General features: G+C 55.8%; 1 protein-coding gene across 1 annotated transcript in view; it reads left to right on the forward strand.

Annotated features, from left to right (window-relative positions):
• The window catches only part of Igsf21 (immunoglobin superfamily member 21), a 182,063-nt gene that overhangs the window by 152,277 nt on the left and 9,413 nt on the right, over positions 1 to 20,373 (forward strand). Inside the window, exons 5-6 of the mRNA XM_042669785.1 lie at positions 15,612 to 15,727; positions 18,264 to 18,741. Coding sequence (XP_042525719.1) covers positions 15,612 to 15,727; positions 18,264 to 18,741 — 594 coding nt within the window. The remainder of the gene's footprint in view (positions 1 to 15,611; positions 15,728 to 18,263; positions 18,742 to 20,373) is intronic.

A 20,373-nucleotide genomic window follows, 5' to 3' on the forward strand; every position in this document is an offset into this window, starting at 1 on the left:
TAATATACTAAGATTCCTGTCCTCAAGGGTAAGGACGTAGCTCAGTGGTGCAGCACTTGCCTGGCTCAGGCCAGGCCCTGGGTGCAATCGTCAGCCCTGGGGGAGAAAATCCTGTAATGAGAACCTTTGCTCTGTGGTGCCCACAGGCAAGGCCAGTCTCCAGAAATCTTCATCTGACCCACCTGGCTCACTGGGCAGCTTACTCTCTGTGTGTGGGCTCCATAGAATGTAGGATTTGTGTCCCTCCCAGCTCCGACACTTGTGAGTCCCGGCCTCCGCTGCTTGCTGGGGAAACTGAGTCCTGAAGAGGTCTCATGGGGCCAAGCTGGTTGCACAGTGGGCCCAGCTGCTGTGGTTCTGAGGCTTGTATTTCTATGTCAGTGTCAGGAGACAGCGGGAGGTGACAGCCATCAGAGCCACAGGGAGGGAGCACACAGCTGCAGGGACTTAAAAAGCAGCCTCGGGGGTGTGGTGAGCTTTGCAGGATGCTGAGCCTGCCACACAGTAGCATAGATGGCCTGGTGTCCTGAGTGGGCAGGTAAGGGCTCCCTGGGTGGAGCCAATCATGTGGGTGGGGCCAGGGTACCTGGGTGGAGCCAATCATGTGAGTGGGGCCAGGGTACCTGGGTGGAGCCAGATCATATGGGCGGGGCCATGGTACCTGGGTGGAGCCAGATCATATGGGCGGGGCCAGAGCACCTGACTTCTTTCCAGTTCTCAGGGAGGCTGATATGGCTGGTCCAGGGACCATGCTTGCTCTGAGAATCCCAGGTGCAAACTGTAATGCAATTCTAAAAGTCCTGGGGTCTACCTACCTGTATCTTGACAGCAATGTCTATCTGTGTCAGCACGTGTGCCAGTACGCCCCACCCTACCGCACACAAGTGGGTCGCTCCCTCCTCCCCCAGGCCTGCCTCACTCACCCCAACATCTGCTGATGTCCTGTCCCTTTAGCATATAAATTAAGGACTTACTGCTTGGGATCCACATCTCAGATTCATCACCTGACCTCAAGTTCATCATCCTCTCCGGGCCTGAGATGCCTCCTAGGGTGGTCATAAGTTTAAGACAGGTTTGCCCAGACTGGCCTCAAACGTCTTTCATCCCATCTCTACTCTACCTTCTGCATAGCTGGATTACAGGTATGCACCATCATACTGGATGGGGCTATGTTGCTTTTGTTTCCACCACCTCTACCAGCTACTTTTGGCACAGTTGTGTGTGTGTGTGTGTGTGTGTGTGTGTGTGTGCGCGTGCGCGCGCTGGGGCTTGGGCACTGTCCCTGAGCTTTTTTACTCAAGGCTGGTGCTCTACCACTTGGCTGCTTTTGGGTGGTTAATTGGGGATGAGCATCTCACAGGCTTCCCTGCTGAGACTGGCTTTGAACTGCGGTCCTCAGATCTCAGTCTCCTGAATGGCTACAGGCCATTGGACTGGTGCCCAGCTTGCTCTGGTTTTGACCTTACTATTCAGAATCCAAGGAGCCTGAGCCACCCTGAGGAGGGAACATTGTAGACCCACAACCTGTGCCCTGGCTCCCTGGAATCCTAAGGGCCTTTTGGGGTAGCAGACACAGCCTGACTCTACCTGCTCTGCCTCCTCCCCTACGCCTGTGTGCCTGGGGCTATGAGTCTGGAGAAGAAGCAGGTGCGAGAAGGGCAGGCAGTGAGCTCTCTTGGCCCATACTGCCAAGCCCAGGGCCCTTTCTCAGCAAGCTGTCCCCTGACCCTTCCCACAGGTCTCACGGGTTCCTGCAGATTCTGAACCTCTGAAGTGAGAATACTTTTTAAAAATTCCTTCTGCCCCGCACAGAAGGATGTTCCCTGACCTTCTTCCCTGAACGACAAGTATTTATGAACATGGCATTTATGTTATATGTGCTATGACAAGTCATCCAGAGATGGTTTAAAGCCTTATGAGCATATGCATGTCGGCTAATTGCAAATGCCATATCATGTACCCGGGAAGACTTGAGCATCCGGGAATTTCAGTATCGAGAGTGGCCCTGAAACCAACCCCTGAGGATCCGGAGTGATGACCAAACTGTCCTCCATCTCACTGATGGGGAGACCATGGCCAGAGGGAGGGTTTGCTCAGGGCTTGGAGCAGGGTGTCTTTGTCCCAGAGCAATATGGCTCCCCTCATTCACCAAGGGCAAGAATGGCAGGAGATTGAAGGCCCGACTACAGCACCATAGCTTGCACAGAACTCAGTGGCTACAGGCCCTGCCAGGCGGGATCTCCCTGGAGCCCACCACGTGTGCAGACCTGGCTGAGAGAAGAACAGAGACTCGGTCAGGGGGGAGGGGAGGGAGCAGGGGTTAACTGTTACAGTCCAGAAATGATCAAATAGTTAACTGAGACAGCAGCATATTTCAGCTCTGAAAGGTGGGAGTGTACTTCACCCTGCTGGGCAGACACACCCAGAGCCCACCCCGCCAGCAAGTTTATCTAATCTAATTGTAAGTCCCGTATCCCGATACCTGATTCATTTTAGCAGCAGGGACAGACACCCACCCTAGCTGCTGTGCAAAAAGGAGACCCAGACTCACAAAAGGGGGGACCTAGACTTACAGAGGGGGCCCAGACTCATGGGTGCCAGCCAGTGTTAATAAATGGCTCTATTTCCCCTCACCCCCTCTTCCCAGGGCTTCCAAATGAGGCCAGCAGGTGGAGGAGACTTCTGGAAGCTAGACCCCACCAACATCACACACACCTGCATCCAGCTGTCACCTCTCTACACCAAAGAACAGCTCCTAAAGTACAGTTCATGTCGTAGTGCTGGCTTTTGGTTTCAGAAACTTCGGCTGCTTGCCATTTATGGCACTGGGCACGCCTTTCCTTTCCTCTCCTTTTCTTTTAAAAATGCTCTTATTGAGACTGAGATAGAATTCAAGCATCCCTCCCCAGGCCGCTTGTCCCTCTTCCCACTACCTCCGATTTAGGCCAGCCTGCTCCTGCAGATTTACCTTGTCTGGACATTCTGTGGAAAATCTTCTTCTCTTTTCTTTTCTTTTTTTGTCTTTCACCTCGATTAAGGTTTGTTGTAGCATGTCAATATGAAGCATGTCCATACACCTTTCCTTTTTAACACTGAATAATATTTCAGCGAGTAGAATTGCCACACTTGTTTATCTTCTGTCAATGGAAGGGTGTGGGGGGGCTTGCTTTTTGACTGTCATGAATAAACTTTCACATACAAGTATTTGTGTGAGCAGGTAGTTTCAGCTCTCCTGGCTTCGTGCCTCAGTGTGCACCCCCTGGTTCAAAGGGGGACCACATGTTTAACCTCTTGAGGAGCTGCCAGACAGTTCTTCACCCCAGCTGCCAGCATTTTTACATCCCCCACCAGCAGCAGAGAAGGGCACCAGCATCTCCACAGCCTTGCCAACACTTGAGCTTATCTGTCTTGCTAATCTAGCCCTGTGATCCAATGCTGAGTGATAGCTCTCCATGGTTTGATTTGCATTTCCCTGAAGCGTCCTTTAGGCAACTCCTGGACCATCTGGAAATCATCTTTGGAGAAATGCCGTTCCTGGTCTTTTTTTTCTCTCCATCTCTTTCCAATCCGGTGATGAGTCTTTTTATTACTGAGCTGAAAGAGTTCTTTATCTAATCTACTTGCCAGTCCCTTGTTAGATATCTGATTTGCATATTTTCTCAGTATCTTTTCATATTCTTCCCGGTGTCCTTTGAAGAGATAGAGGCTTTCATTTCAAGGACATCTACTTCATCTGGTTTTTCTTTTATCACATGTGCTTTGGGTTGGGTTTGGTTCCCCCCCCCTTTTTTTTTGGCAGTACTGGGGATTGAACTGAGGGCCTCGAGCTTGGTAGAAAAGTGCTCTACCACTTTGGCTGTGCCCCCAGTCCTTTTGCTTTTATTTTCTACATAGGGTCTCATGTTAACTTTGCTTAGGATCACCTCAAACTGTGATCCTCCTACCTCTGCCTCCAGCGTAACCCAGCTATCACTTGTGCTTTTGGTGTGATATTTAAGGAGGCTTTGCCTAACCTGATGTCAAAATTTACCTGTTTTTCTTCTAAGAGTCTTTGGGTTTTGTTTTTTTTTTTCTCTTTCATTTAGGTGCCTTGTTATTTTATCGGTGGTGTGAGGGAGGGGGTCCAACCTTATCTTTTGCCTTGGATATTCAGGTTGGTCCCAGAGTTATCTGTGGCATGGACTGACTTCCCCATAGACTTCCCTGGGCATCCTTGTTGGAGAGCACCCCACTGTAGATTTATCTGTGGGTTTATCTCAATTCTATTCTATCTCAATGCTGTATTACTGGGCTGTATCTATGTCATTCTCATATTTACTCAGGGTTGTTTTGAGAAAGGGTCTTGCTATGTAGCTCCAATCTGGCCTAGAACTCCCCATCCTCCTCCCTCAGCCTCCCAAGTGCAGGTATTCCAGGCTGAGTGCTTTAATAAGGTGTCCAGCCACCTTGACTGTGGTTCTGTCATTTCCAGCCTTTGTGACCTTGAACTGTGAGATCACAGGAGCACATTCCACCCCCCCCCCAATAACCAGTTTGCTGAGTTTTCCCATTAAAAGACATCACCCTGGGGAAGCACCAGAACTCCCAGAAGACAAGGGGCACCGGAGGTCCTATGGGCTGCTGGAGGCTGAGCCCATTTCCCCAAGGCCTGGCCAGACCCGAGCTTTCTAGAGCTGGACTCTCCACTCAGTGCTCTTCTTACAAAAAGGAACTGATATCCAAGACTGGATATTTGGGGGGGGGGGGTATTGAGGGCCTCTCTTGTTCTGGGAAGAAGTGTCTATGTCTCCCAGGGAATGAGAACAGACCCTGCCTCCCTCAAGGGCCTGCTGATCTCCTGCAAGCCCCAGCAAAGCAGAGGCCCCAGGACTGCATCTCTGCCAGACGCCAGGGGGTCTGGTGTATAAAACCCTTTCAAGGAACCCAGGCACGGCAGCGGTGGAGGTGGGCACCACCCCGGCAGACCCTTCCCCCTGACGGCTTACACCATGGTCTGGGGGACAGGCCTAGCCATGGACGGTAGCTTTGGAGAGGCTCGGAGGACCCTGACTGGGGTCACTGGAAGGAGATTCAGAGCTGCAGCCGGCCTGCGCCCCAGGATGCCTGCCGAGTGAGAAATGATGGGCTCCTTTCTCTCCTGGAGCCAGAGAGGCTGAGCCACCTGCTGGGCTTGGACTAATGACATTAACTGGCCCCAGGCACTGGCTGTGGTCCAGACTCCAGGGAGCCTGGCTGCTGCCCTGGGGAGCAGGCAGAAGACAGGGTGCCATCCAAGCCAGAGCAGCAGAGAGTCCCAGGATGGAGGGGACACTGAGAGGTAGAGGAGGTGGAACCCCAACCTCCACTTCCCATTCCAGAAGCCAGAGTCTGAAGCCCCAGGGAAAGCCCGGGTGGGCCCAGCACCATCCCCCCTTCCCCCCATCCCATGGGAGACGGATCTTCAAATGGTCCTCCATCCTGGAAACCAGGAAAGGAGGGGGCCAAGCGATCCTCAATTCCATTACTTTAGGATTTCACTTCCTCAGAGGATCAAGGGATGGGCAAGGTGTGGGCGTGGGGTGTCTGGACCTTTCTACCTGGTCCTGCTAAGAGCACTATGCGTGGCAGCTGGGGTTAGCTGAGTCTGTGCTACTCCCGGCTGGGTTCTGCTCGGCACTCAGGGCCGCACCCTCGCCGCAGCCCGCCCTCTGCGGCTGGTTCCACCATGGCTGCCACCAAGCCGCCGTGAGCAAGCCGGGGAGCGTGGCCCTCCAGGGCTAGCTGAAGTTAAATCCCACCCAGCCTCCTCCGGGCTTCCTGTGACTTTTCCTCTCCCCGCCTCAGTTTCCCCAGCTGTGAACCTTCCTCCTCATAGAAGACAAGATGGCAGGTTGCAGCCTGGGCACCCGCATTGTGACAGGGGCAGAGCGGACAGAAGAGACCACAGGAGTCCCGGGCAGTTGGCTCCACAGCTGGACAGGGAGGACACTCAATGGGAGCCACTGAACAGAAGGGACAGACATGAATGACCCAGGGCTGGACGGAGACGCTCTTCTGAGAGGGCGCCGGGGCCGCCACGTGGCCTCACTTACCCCTGTGGCTGCCGGCCAGGTCCTCAGGGCCTCCCCGGCTATTCCCAGCCAACCACAGCTTCTGAGGGGCAGGAGAATGGGCAGGCAGCAGGGGCCTGAGTCAGCCTGCAGCCCCTAGGACTGGGGTGGGAGAGGCCAGATCCTCCAAGGTGGTTGTGCCCCTGCTTGGGGGCAGACCCTGTCATTCAGAGCAGCTGCAGGCCCAGAAGGAACCCCAGGCCTGCCCGCCTGCCCATGGGCCTCCCAGCTGCTCAGGGCGCCAGCTGAGAGCCAGGCCAGAGCCCAGACAGATGGGTTTGGGACTCCCAGGAGCATTTGAAGCTAACCAGGTCACCTAGCAAGGATGGCCACTTCCAAGCTTCAGCCCCGGAGGTCCAAACCTGCTGCCTGCCTCCTGGACTGCTTCTAGAATCCTCTCTCCCCTTCCTGCTGGGAACACAGCCCCTCAAAGGCAGAGCGCCCTTGACCACCCGCAAGTCCGCACCTTTGGCCATCCCTCCTGCCTTCTTCACACAAATCCAGGGCAGGTCCGGCCATGTCAAGCACATGTGAGGAAACCCTAGGCTGCTCAGAGAGGCCAAGGGACTTGTGCAACGTCACCCAGCAGTGAGTGGGCTGAGACGGGAGCTCAGGTCTCCTGGGGGCCAAAGCCCCTGATTTCCCTACTGCGTGAGGCGAGGCAGGAAGGCAGAGGGCAGCAGCTCCGAGTGCGAGGCACAGGGCCGCCCGAGGGCCTGGAGGACACGCCAGACACCAGGGTTCTCCACCTGGACCACACAGAACGTCCAGCCGCACCCCCGGCCGGTGCTCCCAGCAGCCCGGAAGTCAGCAGGCGAGGATGGGAGCCCCGTTTTACAGATGAGGAAACCGAGTCTGCTCGTGAAGGGGAGGAGAGCTTGGACTTGGAGGATCGTCTGATTTCTACTTGGCCTCTGTGGGGACTTGAGGCCCCTAGGCTGGAGATGGAGGTCGGGAGGGGTCACGAGGACGAATCTCTTCCGGGTCAGCGTCTCAGGGACCGCACACCGACCCCCACTCCGCTCGTCTCCGCCCCAGCCCCTGACTCAGGTCTCAGCCTGCAGAGGGGAGGGGCTGGGAGAGTTGCCTTCTCCCTACCGGTTCAAAGTCAAAGCCTGGGCGCTGTCCCTGAGGTTTTCCCTCAAGGCTAATGTTCATTCTGCCCCTTGGCTCATGGCACCCCTTCCAGTTGGGGTTTGCATCTTTTTTTGTTTCTTTGTGCTAGTTAATTGTAGTTAAGACTTTCATGGACTTTCCTACCCACGCAGACTTCAAAGCATGATCCTCAGATCTCAGCCTCCTGAGTAGCTAGGATTACAGCTGTGAGCCACCAGCACTAGGCTGATTTCATGGTCATATAAGACAACCAGGGGGGAATTTCATGGCCCAAGGAGCAGACATTGCTCTAAACACTTGAAGTAGTGCTTTACATTTGCCCCTCATACCCTTAGAAGGTAGCATGTCCCTCATTCCCATTCATAAATGAGAATAATAATAAAAAATTATTATTATTATTATTCCTGGTTAACAGATGAGGAAACTGAGGCCCAGAGAGATTAAATAACTTGCCTAAGGTCACACAGCTCGTGAGTGGCAGAATTTGTTTTCTTACCCAGATGACCTGGCTCCAGAGCCTACTCACCACCGGTCCACTGTGCCTTCCCGGGCCATGCAGAAACCCTCTCACCCACCCCTGGGAACTGTCCAAGAGGTGTCTGCAGCACATCTTCCCTGAGCCTGGGGTCCCCTTTGCTGTCTGAGGTGCATGAGCTCCTGCCTCCTGAGCCCCTGCAGAATGGAGCAGAGCAGAGCAGAGGAGGCCTGCGGGCCCATCGTTAAACCTTGACAAGTGTTAGGTCAGCTCCATGCTTTATGCTCTCCACCGTGGGGAGCAGGATTTAGTGGCTCCTGCAGAATAGAAAGTAAACTCCGCTCTCTGGGATGGCCCCTTAATTACCCGTGATATGTGGCTGCTAGCAGCACAGCACCCGGGGCAGAGGATGTAAGGGGGGGGGAGGGGAGGCTGAGGTTCAGAAGGCTGAGCTGTCACATTCAGGGTGCACTTACAATGAACCAAGCACCTTAAGCTCCTCCTCCTCCAATTTTCTCCGCCGCCTGAGAGGTCGTTATCGTAGTTAATCATTTCTCATTTTGCAGAAGGTAAACTGAGGCTCGGGGGAGGTGAAGCAGGCTGCCCAGATCACAATGCTAGGCAGTAACTCATGCCTGGAGATTCTAGGCCCCTGGGTCTGCATCGCTCCCTCTGGGGGTGACCCGGGGTGTCGCGTCCACTGTCTCCCCGTGATGGATGGAAGAGCAGGGAGAGGCGCCACGGAGGGCAGGGAGGGGTGAGGGAGGAGGGCTAGGGACGGAGCAGAGGGGTGAGGGGTGCCCAGGAGGGAATGGGCTCCTGAGAGGCTCCCGGAAGGCTGCCCGGAGGCGGCGGCGGCGGCATGGGGCTGGCTCTGCCAGGCTCCAGGACCAGAGGCTCTGCTCTTGTGTCCTGATGCGTGGGCTCAGGGCCGCGTGGCCAGTACGGAGGACCGCAGTGTGGCCTAGGGTGTGGGGAGGGAGGTAGCAACTGACCACACACCGACCAGAAGCGGGGCAGGGACCAAACTACTGCCCTCCGTGCCCAGTAGACCCCGGTCGGGTCCAGGCTGGGATGTCTTCGTCTTATAGACAGAAACTGAGGCACAGCACGATCACCAGCTCTAAGTGACAAAGCAGGGAATGACTGGCTAGCTGGTCCCTGAGCCTGGCAAGGCCATGGCCACGGCCTGTCCCTGCAGGGAGGGGGGTCCTCTCTGCCCACCTTCCACAGGGCTCCACCACAGGCAGGGGGGAGGGAGAGACCCCGTGCTTTAGCCATGCACAGCCCCCCGCGGCTGGGCTGTCCTGGGAATGGGGTGGGCTGAGGACAGGGGTGACCAGGGACGCACCTCCCCAGTGGAGTGACAGGGAGGGGTTGGGGAGGGGCCCAGGCCCCGAGTCTCTGAAATCCCCAACCTGGAGAATGAAGCTCTAAAAGACGCTGTATGTGCCAGCAGAGTGACTCATGCCTGCAATTCCCGCTGCGTGGGAAGGAAGAGATCAGATCCAGGCCAGCCCAGGCAAGAAAGTTCACCGAGAGCCCATCCACACACAGGGCGGGAGGGGGGGAGGGAGGCGGAGATGTGGTGGGGGGGGGGGGGAGGGAACGTGGTCTGACTCCGTGCTTGGAGGGACCCAGCTCCACCAGAAGAAACCAAGTTTCCATGATGGGGCGTAGGAGGCCGGGGCCAAGCTGTGTGGCAGCCTGGAAAGGTGGCCCCGAGGTGCGGGGCTGTGGTCACTGGCCACCATCTGAAACTCGTCCTCTCCCCATTTGCCAGGGCCTCCTCGGTTTCCACTGGCTTCTAGAAGTTTCTCTCCCAATGGCTAGCCACACAGGTGGCCCTGGTGAAATCACCTGGGTGTGACATAGGGGCCTGTATCTCCACGTGGCCAGCCTCGCTCACCCCAGAGCAAATCCGCATCCCAGACACAGATTCCCATCGCTACACAACAGGCACTGGTCCCAGGACCTTGACACATGCCATCCATTGCCATACCAACCACAACTGCTGGCTGGAAGAGCTGAGGCCCACATGGGGACCGCCCCCCCAGCACCCTGCCTCCAGCCAGAGGGAGGATGCGTTTGGTCAGGGGAGGGGATGTCAGAGAGAAAGACAAGCCAGTAAACCAGTGTGTAAACCAATGGAACCCTGTACATTTGGCACGGTGCAGGAGATAGACCAGGGGTATGAACAGAGAGCGGGGGGGGGGGGGGGGTCATACTGCCACAAGGAGCAATATGCAGCCCTGCAGAAATGAGCAGAGGGAGCGCTTTTAGCAGAGGACAGCAGCAGATGCAAAGGCCCTGGGACTGGAGAGAGCTTAAGATGTTCAGGGAAGGAAAAACAGAGGGAGGGACAGAGGGGTAGAAAGAAGGAAGGGAAGGGAAATAAAGGGAAGGGGTGAAGGGAAGAGAAGGGAAGGGAAGAGGAGAAAGGCAGGGAAGAGTCAAGAAGGATTGGGTCAGGCTCAGTGTGTTTGAGGCAGGGTGGCAGGTGGCTGGTTGCCGGAGAGCGCTGGCTGGAGGGGTGGGCAGGGCCCACACACTGTGGGGTCTTGGGGTCTCCTTCCACAGCTGGATGTGTGCTCACCTGTGCGCCAGTGAAACTCAGACTACTTCGTGGTACAGGTCTCACCTGAACTGCAGCTGAGTTAAAGAAAGACAATGGCCAGACGCTGGTGGCTCACGCCTGTGATCCTAGCTACTCGGGAGGCAGAGATCCGAGGATCGCAGTTCAAAGCCAGCCCAGGCAGGAAAGTCCATGAGACTCTTATCTCCAGTAAACCACCAGAAGACTGGAAGTGGTACTGTGGCTCAAGTGGTAGAGTGCTCACCTTGAGCTGAAGAGCTGAGGGACAGCGCCCAGGCCCAGAGTTCAAGCCCCATGACAAAAAGGCAGGCAGGCAGGCAGGCAGGCAGGAAGGAAGGAAGGAAGGAAGGGCCATGCTCCAGTCCCCAGTGAGCACGAAGTAGGGTGGAGGAGGAACAGCGGGAGGTCGGGCCCTAAGGCAGTACTGGAAGGCTGCCCGGAGGAGGCGGCCCATGCAGCCAGCAAAGGATGAGACCACCTTGGCCCTGCGCTCGCTTGCCTCCAGCCAGGCGAGGGGCAGCTGTGTGGCTGCACCGGGTGAAGGCTTCCTGGACAAGTGCTCGGTGTGTGTGTGTGGGGGAGGGAGGGGACAGGAGAGAGAGAGTAAAGAAGAAGATGGGAAAGAAATGGAGACTTGAGACCAAAGGGAGAAGGGAGGGAGGAAGAGAGGGAGAGAGGAAGAGAGAGAGAGGGGGACCGGAGAGCCGGGAGCGCGTTCTGTATTCTCGCACTTAGATTAAGAGGGTAGTTCCGTGCGTTTTGAAATAGGGTAATGACTGGGCGCTGATTGAAAAGCGCTGCAGTCAATAAGGGCGGCAGTGCCGAGAGGAAGCATGGATGCTTTTCCTTTTTTTTGCAAATAATATAATTTTGAACTGTCCGTCCCTCTCCCCGCCCCTCCCCCACACACCGCTGCTGACCTCCCACGATAAAGGATGCGCGGTGGGGGCCAGGCCCGAGGCCCCAGCACCCTGGCAGAGTGGAACCCTGGGAGCCAGGGGTAGGGGTCCTCCCTGGAGACGGAGCCCCGGCCCCAGCATGCCCACTGCCCCAGGAGGGGCCTCCTGAAGGATGCCTTTGTGTATGTTTAGATGGGTCCTCCACTTCACTTTAGAGCTGGGAATATCATGCCCCCCACCCACAAATGCTATGGGGTGTTGGAAGCAGGGCCTGGGTCTACACCTGCCCTGGAGGCCTGCGATGGGCTTGTTGGGTTGGGAGGAGGAGCAGAGTCCCGGGAGGCAGCACTGAGCGGACGCAGGCAGCCCGGGGGGGGGGGGGGGGTCCTCTTCTCTCAGATGCGTCCCTGTGTCTGATTTACAGAGCGAAGAAGAGCTGTCACATTATCTCCAAAGTGACTGATATAGTGATGGAAAACAAAGTTCTGCTGGCCAGATAAAGACGGGCGATATTTCAGGGTTAATTTCATAAAACCGATCACCAGACCATTACGGCGCCAGGTCCCTGTTAACTGTGGAGTTGGAAATAACGTTCATTCCCAGTGCCTGCAGAACGGGGGGGGGGGGGGAGGCGGGGGGAATGGAGGTTAGCGCTGATGCTGGACAGAATCAGTCAAGGAAACTTCTAGTAGCAGTTTTCTCAAGGCAGAAGTGAGATACTGGAAAGCCAGCTGGCTTGCAGGGGGTGGGGGGGAGTTGGGGGGAATGTCTATAGGATGGAGGGTGATTCAAGGTGGACTTAAAGAAAAGGGGGCGCAGGCTCTTTTTGCTGAAGCTCCTTATCATCTTCAGCTGCTGTGAATCTAGCTCAGCACGGCCCGGAGCTTTGCCCAGCCCTGCTCCTATTACACTGGTCTTTGTCCTTGGCCTTGGCCGTGCCCGAGCTCGGGGACCAGCCCGCGGGCTGGGGCACCTAAAGGATGCTTGTTTTTACTATGGCCCAAGACTGTCACGGGAGAGGGTGGCAGCAAGAGCAGAACAGGGCTGGAGTTGGGAGTGAGGTGAAGGCAGAAATGGAGAGAGGATCGGGAACGGAGGCAGAGGTGGAGGTCAGAAAGGGGGAGGCGATGGAGGTGACAGGGAAGGAGGTGAGGTGGAATGAGGGGGAGGAGGGGTGAGGTGCAGAGGGAGGCTCCGGTGGGTGCAGTGGGAAGACGGAGGAGGAGGGGACGATGGCTGGCAGGGGGCTGTGTGGCAGGGGTGAGGACTGTCAAGGGAGGGAAAGGAGAAGAGGGAGAGGAGACGGTGGTGGAGGAGCATCCATGGTGGCCAGGCCCTGCCGGTGTCCCCAGCCTCCCGGCTGCCTCAGAGCTGTCCATTGAGTGGCAGGGAAGCGCCTCTTTCCCAGGACACAGCGCCTGGGGGTTTGCTGAGGAGCAGAGAGCGAGCTCAGGCCCCGGCTGCGGCCCTGCTGTGGGCTGCCCGCGTGCTCCCGGCCCGCCACTGCGGCGGCGTTGTGAGCTGGATTGAAAGTACACGCTGCTGATGCCTGCTCCGAGTACAATGGGGGCAGGAACACAGCCCTAGTCCTGTGTGTGTGTGAGTGAGTGAGTGTGTGCGTCCCTGTGTGCTTGTGCATACCCCTGCAATGTGCATGCATACTCATGACTTGTGCATGTGTGTGCATTCATGCTGTGTGTGTGTATAAGTGAGTGTGTGTTTGCTGGAAGGAGGGCACCACACTAGGCCTAGGATCCTGGCCAGGATTGGGAAATGAGAGTGCCAGCAGTCCCGAGCTACTCTCTGACCTCAGTTTGCCTCCCCTATACAATGGGAATTTTGGCCGGCACCCGACCAATAGAAGCACAATGCAGGGCTCATCTATAAACGTCCAAGTTTTCTTCTTCAATAAGCACATGAACAACAAAAGTAAAATCAAAAGGTACTGTTTATGCTAAGGTTATATTAAACCCAACATATCTGAAATACTATCACCATGTAATCAATATGAAAAACTCTGAATGGAGCCAGGTGCAAGAGTCTCATGCCTGTAATCCTAGCTACTCAGAAGGCTGTTCGAAGCCAGCCCAGGCAGAAAAAGTCTGAGACTCTGATCTCTAGTTAATCACCAAATTGCCAGAAGTAGAGCCACATGTGAGTCAAAGTGGTAGAGTGCCAGTCTTGAGCAAAAACAAGCTCAGAGACAGCATCCAGGCCCAGTGTTCAAGCCCTAGCCTAGAACCAGCACCAAGGCTCACACCGACAAAGTTAAAACTGCAGTCGCTGGGCACTGGTGGCTCTTGCCTGTAATCCTAGGATCTCAGGAGGCTGAGATCCAAGGGTCGCAGTACAAAGCCAGCCCAGGCAGGAAAGTCTGCAAGACTCTTATCTCCAATGGACCACCAGAAAACCAGAAGTGGCGCTGTGGCTCAAGTGGTACAGCACTCACCATGAGCTGAGAGACAGCACCCAGGCCCAGAGTTCAAGCCCCACGACCGACAAAAACAAAACTGCAGAGTCTGTAACTTTCTGAGTCATGGAAGTGTTCAATTATCTTTTTTCCCCCTTCTTGGAATCCCACCCGCTTACCATCTGTTCCACCCGCGTACACATCACTGTGTCTCCCGTTACCTCTGTTCATCCCGTGTCCCTTGCTGACAACACGTGGCAGCGGCTGAACGAACCAAAAAGACCGCCTCATACCTGGCTTCCCTTTCCTCGGCTTCCAAACCCGGCCGCCGGGGTGGCTGCCACGCCCCACACAGCCCGTGGCCTTTCAACGCCATATCTGTTTCATTGCTGGCCACCGCAGCTAGCTAGCTCCTGGCGCTGTGCCTGGCACCTAGTAGGTGTCAGGAAATGTCTGTCGGTTTAATTAAACGTAGCTGGGGTGAAAAGCTCCTGAAGCAAGAAGAAGCCTTGCTCTCCTACACAGCTGCATACAGCCCAAAACCAGGCTGGCAAGAAGGGCCAACTTTCCCCACCCTGACTTCTAAGAGGCTGCGTCGAGGGAAGGCTGGAGGAAGGACAGGAAATCCTAACACAGCGTGTTCCTACCTGGGGTCCAGCCCTGCCCATCACCCCGCAGCCTTCTCTGCCTAGCACAGCAGAGAGCGGAGGCTGGCAGTTTGGATGGTGAGCTCGAGACCATGGAGCTGGGGGGAAGGCTAATGGCTTATCTGGAACCTGGATCCAGCCTTTTCCGATATGCACGGTGCCACAGCGCCCAGGTTTTGACAGTGGGTAGGGAGAGAAAGGAGGTACACTGGGGAGGGGCGGGAACACAAGACACAATAAACCAACTTCAAGAAAGAAAAGGTGCTCGGTGAGGAGGAGGCTGAGATCTGAGGATCGCGGTTCAAAGCCAGACTGGGCAGGAAAGTCCGTGAGACCACTCAGAAAACCAGAAGTGCTGTGGCTCAAAGTTAGAGTGCTAGCCTGAAGCAAAAGAGCTCAGGAACAGCGCCCAGGCCCCGAGTTCAAGACCCATGACTGATAAAAGAAGAAAAGAAAGAAAATGGTATGTGTGTGAGGGGCTGTGGGGGTGTGTCTCTCAGAGCCACCTGCTGCTCCCGCCCTCCGCCCCCTCCCCAGTCCAAGCCGAAGCCGCCGCTGTCTTTTCCTGATGAAAGTGAGGTTCCCGCTGTGTTTTCCTGGCGCGTCTCTGCTCTCACTTAAAACTTTCCCTGGCTCCCTACCGCTTTCCAGAGAGAGAAGGAAAATGCTCTCGCTGCTGGTGAGGTGGTCAGCGGGCTTGCGCTCTGGAGGTTGGGGTGCAGGATGCCCCTGACTTGTAGCAGTTACTGGTGTGTGTGTGTGTGTGTGTGTGTGTGTGTGTGTGTGTGTGTGTGTGTGTGTGTGAAGCCCCCACTGTGACATGTTTCAAGTGGGCATCGGTGCCACAGATGGCTCATAACATTTCTGAAAATGTCACAAGCGGCTCCAGTGGTTGGCACAGGCTCCAACCATCACCCCCATAGGCTTGGTGTGTGCCCTGCCCATTTCCCCAGCCACCTGGCCACCACTTACTCCTTATCCTGACCAATATCCTTACACACACACACACACACACACACACACAGCAGCCTACCACAGGGCCTTTGCACAGGTTGCTTTTCCTTCTATCTGCATTGCAGTCTCTGGTCCACTGTTATTTCCTCAGTCACAGCTCCATCATGGCTTCCGGTCTTCTCTCCATACCATGATGCCTTTCAGTGTCCATGTGACTCCTTGATTCCCATAGCTGCCTTCTCCCTAGACTACAAGTCCCAGGAGGGCAGGCAGGACCCTGGTCTGTATTTCCTGCGGGGCCTTATACTTGTGGTGGTCCAGCACCACAGCGCCCCAGCCCTGTCCATGAGTCCTCACCAGCACCGTGGCCGAGAGCCGTGGCCGAGAGCCGTGGCCGAGCCCCGTCTCCACGCTTCTCTCCGCAGCTCCCCCCACCTCCATCGAAGTGGTGGCCGCTGACTCACCTGCCCCGTTCAGCCGCTACCAAGCCCAGAACTTCACACTGGTCTGCATCGTGTCGGGAGGGAAGCCAGCGCCCATGGTAAGTACCCCTCCTCTGCTGCTGTGTGCTCACACACACACACACACACACACACACACACATATACACACAGAGACACAGACACAGACACACACATACACATATACACACACAGACACACACAGAGACACACATACATAAACACACACACCATAGACACATAGACACACAGACACACAGACACAGACACACACAGACACACACGCACACACCCATACACACATACACACACAGACACACATATATAAACACACACACCATGCACACACACAGACACACACATATATACACACATACACACATACACACACACATACATACATTCACACACACACACAAACAGAGACAGACAGACACACAGACACACACACAGACACACACACACATTCACACAGACACAGACACACAGACACATACACAGACACACATACACATTCACACACAGACACAAACAGACACACAGACACACACAGATATACACATATACACACAGAGACACACAGACACACACATACACACACACGCACACGAAAGCACGCTGCTCACCCTCCACTGCCACCTCTCCAGGTAGTCCAGGGGACAGGACACCGTCAAGGTTTTTTATTAGTGTTTCTAGAAAGAGCAGGTCCCATGGGAAACGGTCGCCCAGGGAGCCCCGTGGGTCCAACATTTAAGCAAGGAGGACAAGTCACCCCGAGGAACCCACATTGAGAACCCCCCCCAGCGGACTACGCCTTGACCTCTGGGAATCCTTTGTTCCCTGACCCTGCGGGCTTCAGTCATCCCTGCTGCAGAGCAGGTGAGGGCCAGCGCCAGGGGGCGTGGGGTCAGGAAGGCGGGCGTCACAGCAGGCCGGTGGTGGCATCCGGGACACAGATTAGCTCTGCTCCAGGGAGGGGGCGGGCAGGGTCCTAGCTGCCCAGGGTGTCATTTGTGGCTTCAGTGAGGCCCAGCGGGGCCAGGGGAGAGAGGGAGGAGGGGGTGGGGGCGGGGCGGGGGAGTGGCGTGCAGAGGCCCTGGGTCCCTTCCCAGGAGGACAGTGGCCTCAGAGCCACCCCCAGGGCCTGAAGGGGAACGTGGCTCAGGTTTTCCCTTTTGGAGCCATAGAGGCCTGGTCTTCCTGAAGCCAGGGCTTGCTGGATAGGAGGTTCAAAGACTGGGGTGGGGTGCCCATCGAGGCCCTGGGGACCCCACCTCACCTGCTGCTACCATTGAAGACCTGGGAACAATCCCCCCCTTCTCCTGTCGCTCTGCCTCTGTCTCTCTGTCTCCTGCCTCTGTCTGTCTGTCTCTCTCTGCGGATATATGAAAGATTATGATGTCCCTACATACCAGGCATCTACATTTGTCTGGGACATCAGAACTTTAAAGAAATGCTTTGATATAAATGACACATCTGCTTTAAAGCACTTTAAAATAAAAAAAAAATGGAAAGGAAGAGGGGGGGAAAGTACAGAAAAGAAAAAGAAACCCCAAAGCAAGCTATCGTGTGCGTTTGAGAAGCTCCTCCAGAGTTAGAAACTCGGGCAGATTCTCAGAGCTCCACGACCCCCTGCCCCCCCATCTTTCCCTCCCCCTTCCCCCTCCCCCCCCACTGCTGCTTCCTGCCTTCTTCTCTCCCCGTCTCCTATAGATTTATTTATTTGATTTTGTCTCAATACATCGGATGCCTTCAGGCTTCTGGGTACGTGTACCAAAATGAAAAGACAGCAAATTAAATTAAATGCTGCCTCACAAAACTTGAATTTCCCGCACCTGTTTTCTGTCATTTTTACAACACACACACACAGAGTCTGCCATCTTCTTCCTCTCCCATGTCTCACTTAGTCCCCCATATCTATCCATTTCCCTCACCCACATGGTCCCCAGGCAGGTGTGGACCAGCCCCTGGGGACCAGGCCCTTGGGGACCACTGGCTGCTCTTCTCCAAAGTCCTTTTTACTCCCTTGCCATCATCTAAGGACTCAACATTCCCAGGGAGATTCTTTTTCCTCTTCCCGTGTGCGCCATCAATACTGGGGATTTGAACTCAGGACCTTGCATTGTTGCTTGGCTTTTTGTGCTGCAGGTGAGTTCTCTATCCCTTGAGCCACAGCTCCAGTTCCAGCTTCTTACTGCTTAACTGGAAATAAGAGACTCAAGGACTTTTCTGCCCGGGGCTGGGCTTTGAAGCTTGATCCTCAGATCTCAGCCTCCTGAGTGGCTAGGATGACAAGTGTGAGCACTGGACCATGTTCCTCTCTTCACCAGGATGGACACGGAGGCATTAAGTCTCCTGGGTCGGGCTGAGGGTGGGTGCCCGGTCCCTCTGCTGGGGGTTGCCCCCAGTTCTTGGGATTCCTTTTCATGTTTTCATGTTCTTACGAAGGTGTTGTACGGTCAGGTAATGAGTACATGTCTTTTGGGGGTGTCAAGGAGCAGCGCTGGGGGTCAATCTACGTCATGACCAGGCGGGGCAGGTGCTGGTCGGGCTGGCTCATCACCCAGCCCGAGGGGAGTTCAAGGTCACGCACAGGCAATCTCCTCCCGCCTGCAGGTGTATTTCAAGCGGGACGGGGAGCCCATCGACGTGGTACCCCTCTCCGAGCCCCCCGCGGCCAGCTCGGGGCCCCTCCCGGACAGCAGGCCCTTCCGCGGCCTCCTGCACCGTGACCTGGACGACACCAAGATGCAGAAGTCGCTGTCCCTGGTGGACGCCGAGTACCGGGCGGGACACCACCCCTCCACGGAGCGCCCCTCGCGCAGCCTGACCCCGGATCCCGGCGTGCTCCTGCAGCCCACCACCGAGAACATTCCAGAGACGGTGGTGAGCCGCGAGTTCCCCCGCTGGGTGCACAGCGCCCAGCCCGTCTACTTCCTGCGCCACCGGCGCACGCCGGGCAGCGACGGCACGGTAGAGGTGCGCGCGCTGCTCACCTGGACCCTGAACCCGCAGATCGACAACGATGCCCTGTTCAGCTGCGAGGTCAAGCACCCAGCACTGTCCATGCCCATGCAGGCCGAGGTGACGCTGGGTAAGCCTGGCCGGGGAGGGGCAAGGCTGCCCCTGTGGAGCTGGATGGGGGCCGGGGGCACCGGCCATAGAGTCTCCAGGGATATGGAATGGGGCAACTGGAGGGAGGTGGGCTGGAGGCCTGCCAGCTGGCTGTGCTAGAAGGAATGGAAGGTTCTAGAACTCAGGGATTCTGCAAGACCCACAGGGTCCAGAATGCCAGGGCTCACGGGAGGTTTGTTGGGTCAAGGACAGAAACATAAAAGGTTTCCAGGAGCCAGGCACCAGGGGCTCACAATTGTAATCCTAGCTACTCAGGAGGCGGAGATCTGAGGATTGAGGCTCAAAGCCAGCCAGAGCAAGGAAAGTCTGTGAGACTCTTATCTCCAATAAACTACCAGAAAATTAGAAGTGGCGCTGTGGCTCAAAGTGGTAGAGTGCTAGCCTTGAGCTCAGAGAGGCACAGAGTCCAGGCTCTGAGTTCAAGCTTCAGGACTGGCAAAGAAAAGAAAAAGAAAAAGCTTCCAGGTCCCTGTTGAGTAGGTGGGAGGTTCATAGGGACGCGTGGTCAGAGGCTGGGCAGGTGAGGCCCGGAATGCACAGCGTCCTCACCGGGCTCCACTGGGCTGGGGTCCGGAACTCACAGGAGGGAGGGTGTACCCGCTCCAGCCTGCCCATTGGGTCCAAAGCCCCATGGTCTCTGAGAGCACGGGAGATGAGGGCAAACAGGACCGGCTGGTCAGGACCGGCTCAGCCTCCATCCAGCGCCTCGTGTTTGGCTGGACATGCATGAGATGGACAGAGGGCAGGGAGGGACACGGTGACCCACAAGCGTCACCTTTCACCTTTCACCTTTCACCTTGTGGGCTCTTTGAACTTCAACCTCTGGACCAGTCTTCTGACCCAGAGATGCCTGATCTCCTGCAGTGGCCAGTGGCGGCTACCTGGAGCAAACCACAGCCTCTCGCCCATGCTTCCATGGTCAAAAACAGAGGAACCACTGTCAGTGTGTGTGTGTGTGTGTGTGTGTGTGTGTGTGTGTGTGTGTGTGTGTGTGTGTACCAGGGCTTGAACTCAAGGCCTTTCTCTCTCATATAGATGGCTTTTTCACTCAAGGTTGGTGCTCTACCCCTTGAACCACACCTCCACTTCTGACTTGTTAGTCATTACTGGAAAAGAGTCTCATGAATTTCCCTACCCAGGCTGGCTTTGAACCACAATCCTCAGATTTCAGCCTCCTGAGCAAATAGGACTATGGGCAAGGGAGAGCTGTCGGCTTGTGTTTTAAGCCAACCACCACCACCACCACCAGGGGGCGTGGGGGCCGCCCGCGCCTGCAGCAGCTGCTGTGTGCCAGGGACTCACACAAGGCTGGACTTAGCACACAGCTTCATTTTACAGATGAGCAAAACCGAGGCTCAGCCTGTGGGGGTCCGGGCCCTGAGTTACTAGCTTGTATGTAGCAGGGCTGGGATTTCAAGTTTGCTGCTCCCAGCGCCTTTCCACTCCCCACCAGGAAGACCTTTTCAAATGACTCCTTAGTTCCCACAGGCCACTTGCCCACACAACAAGTAATGAGCGCTAACATTTATTATGTAACTACTGCATACCGGATTGTCTTTTGTTCCTTTTTGCCAGTTCCAGGGCTTGAACT

This window comes from Dipodomys spectabilis, unplaced genomic scaffold (genome assembly GCF_019054845.1).
Source record: "Dipodomys spectabilis isolate Male_0828 unplaced genomic scaffold, ASM1905484v1 ptg000504l, whole genome shotgun sequence".
In the NCBI taxonomy this organism is placed as follows: Eukaryota; Metazoa; Chordata; class Mammalia; order Rodentia; family Heteromyidae; genus Dipodomys; species Dipodomys spectabilis.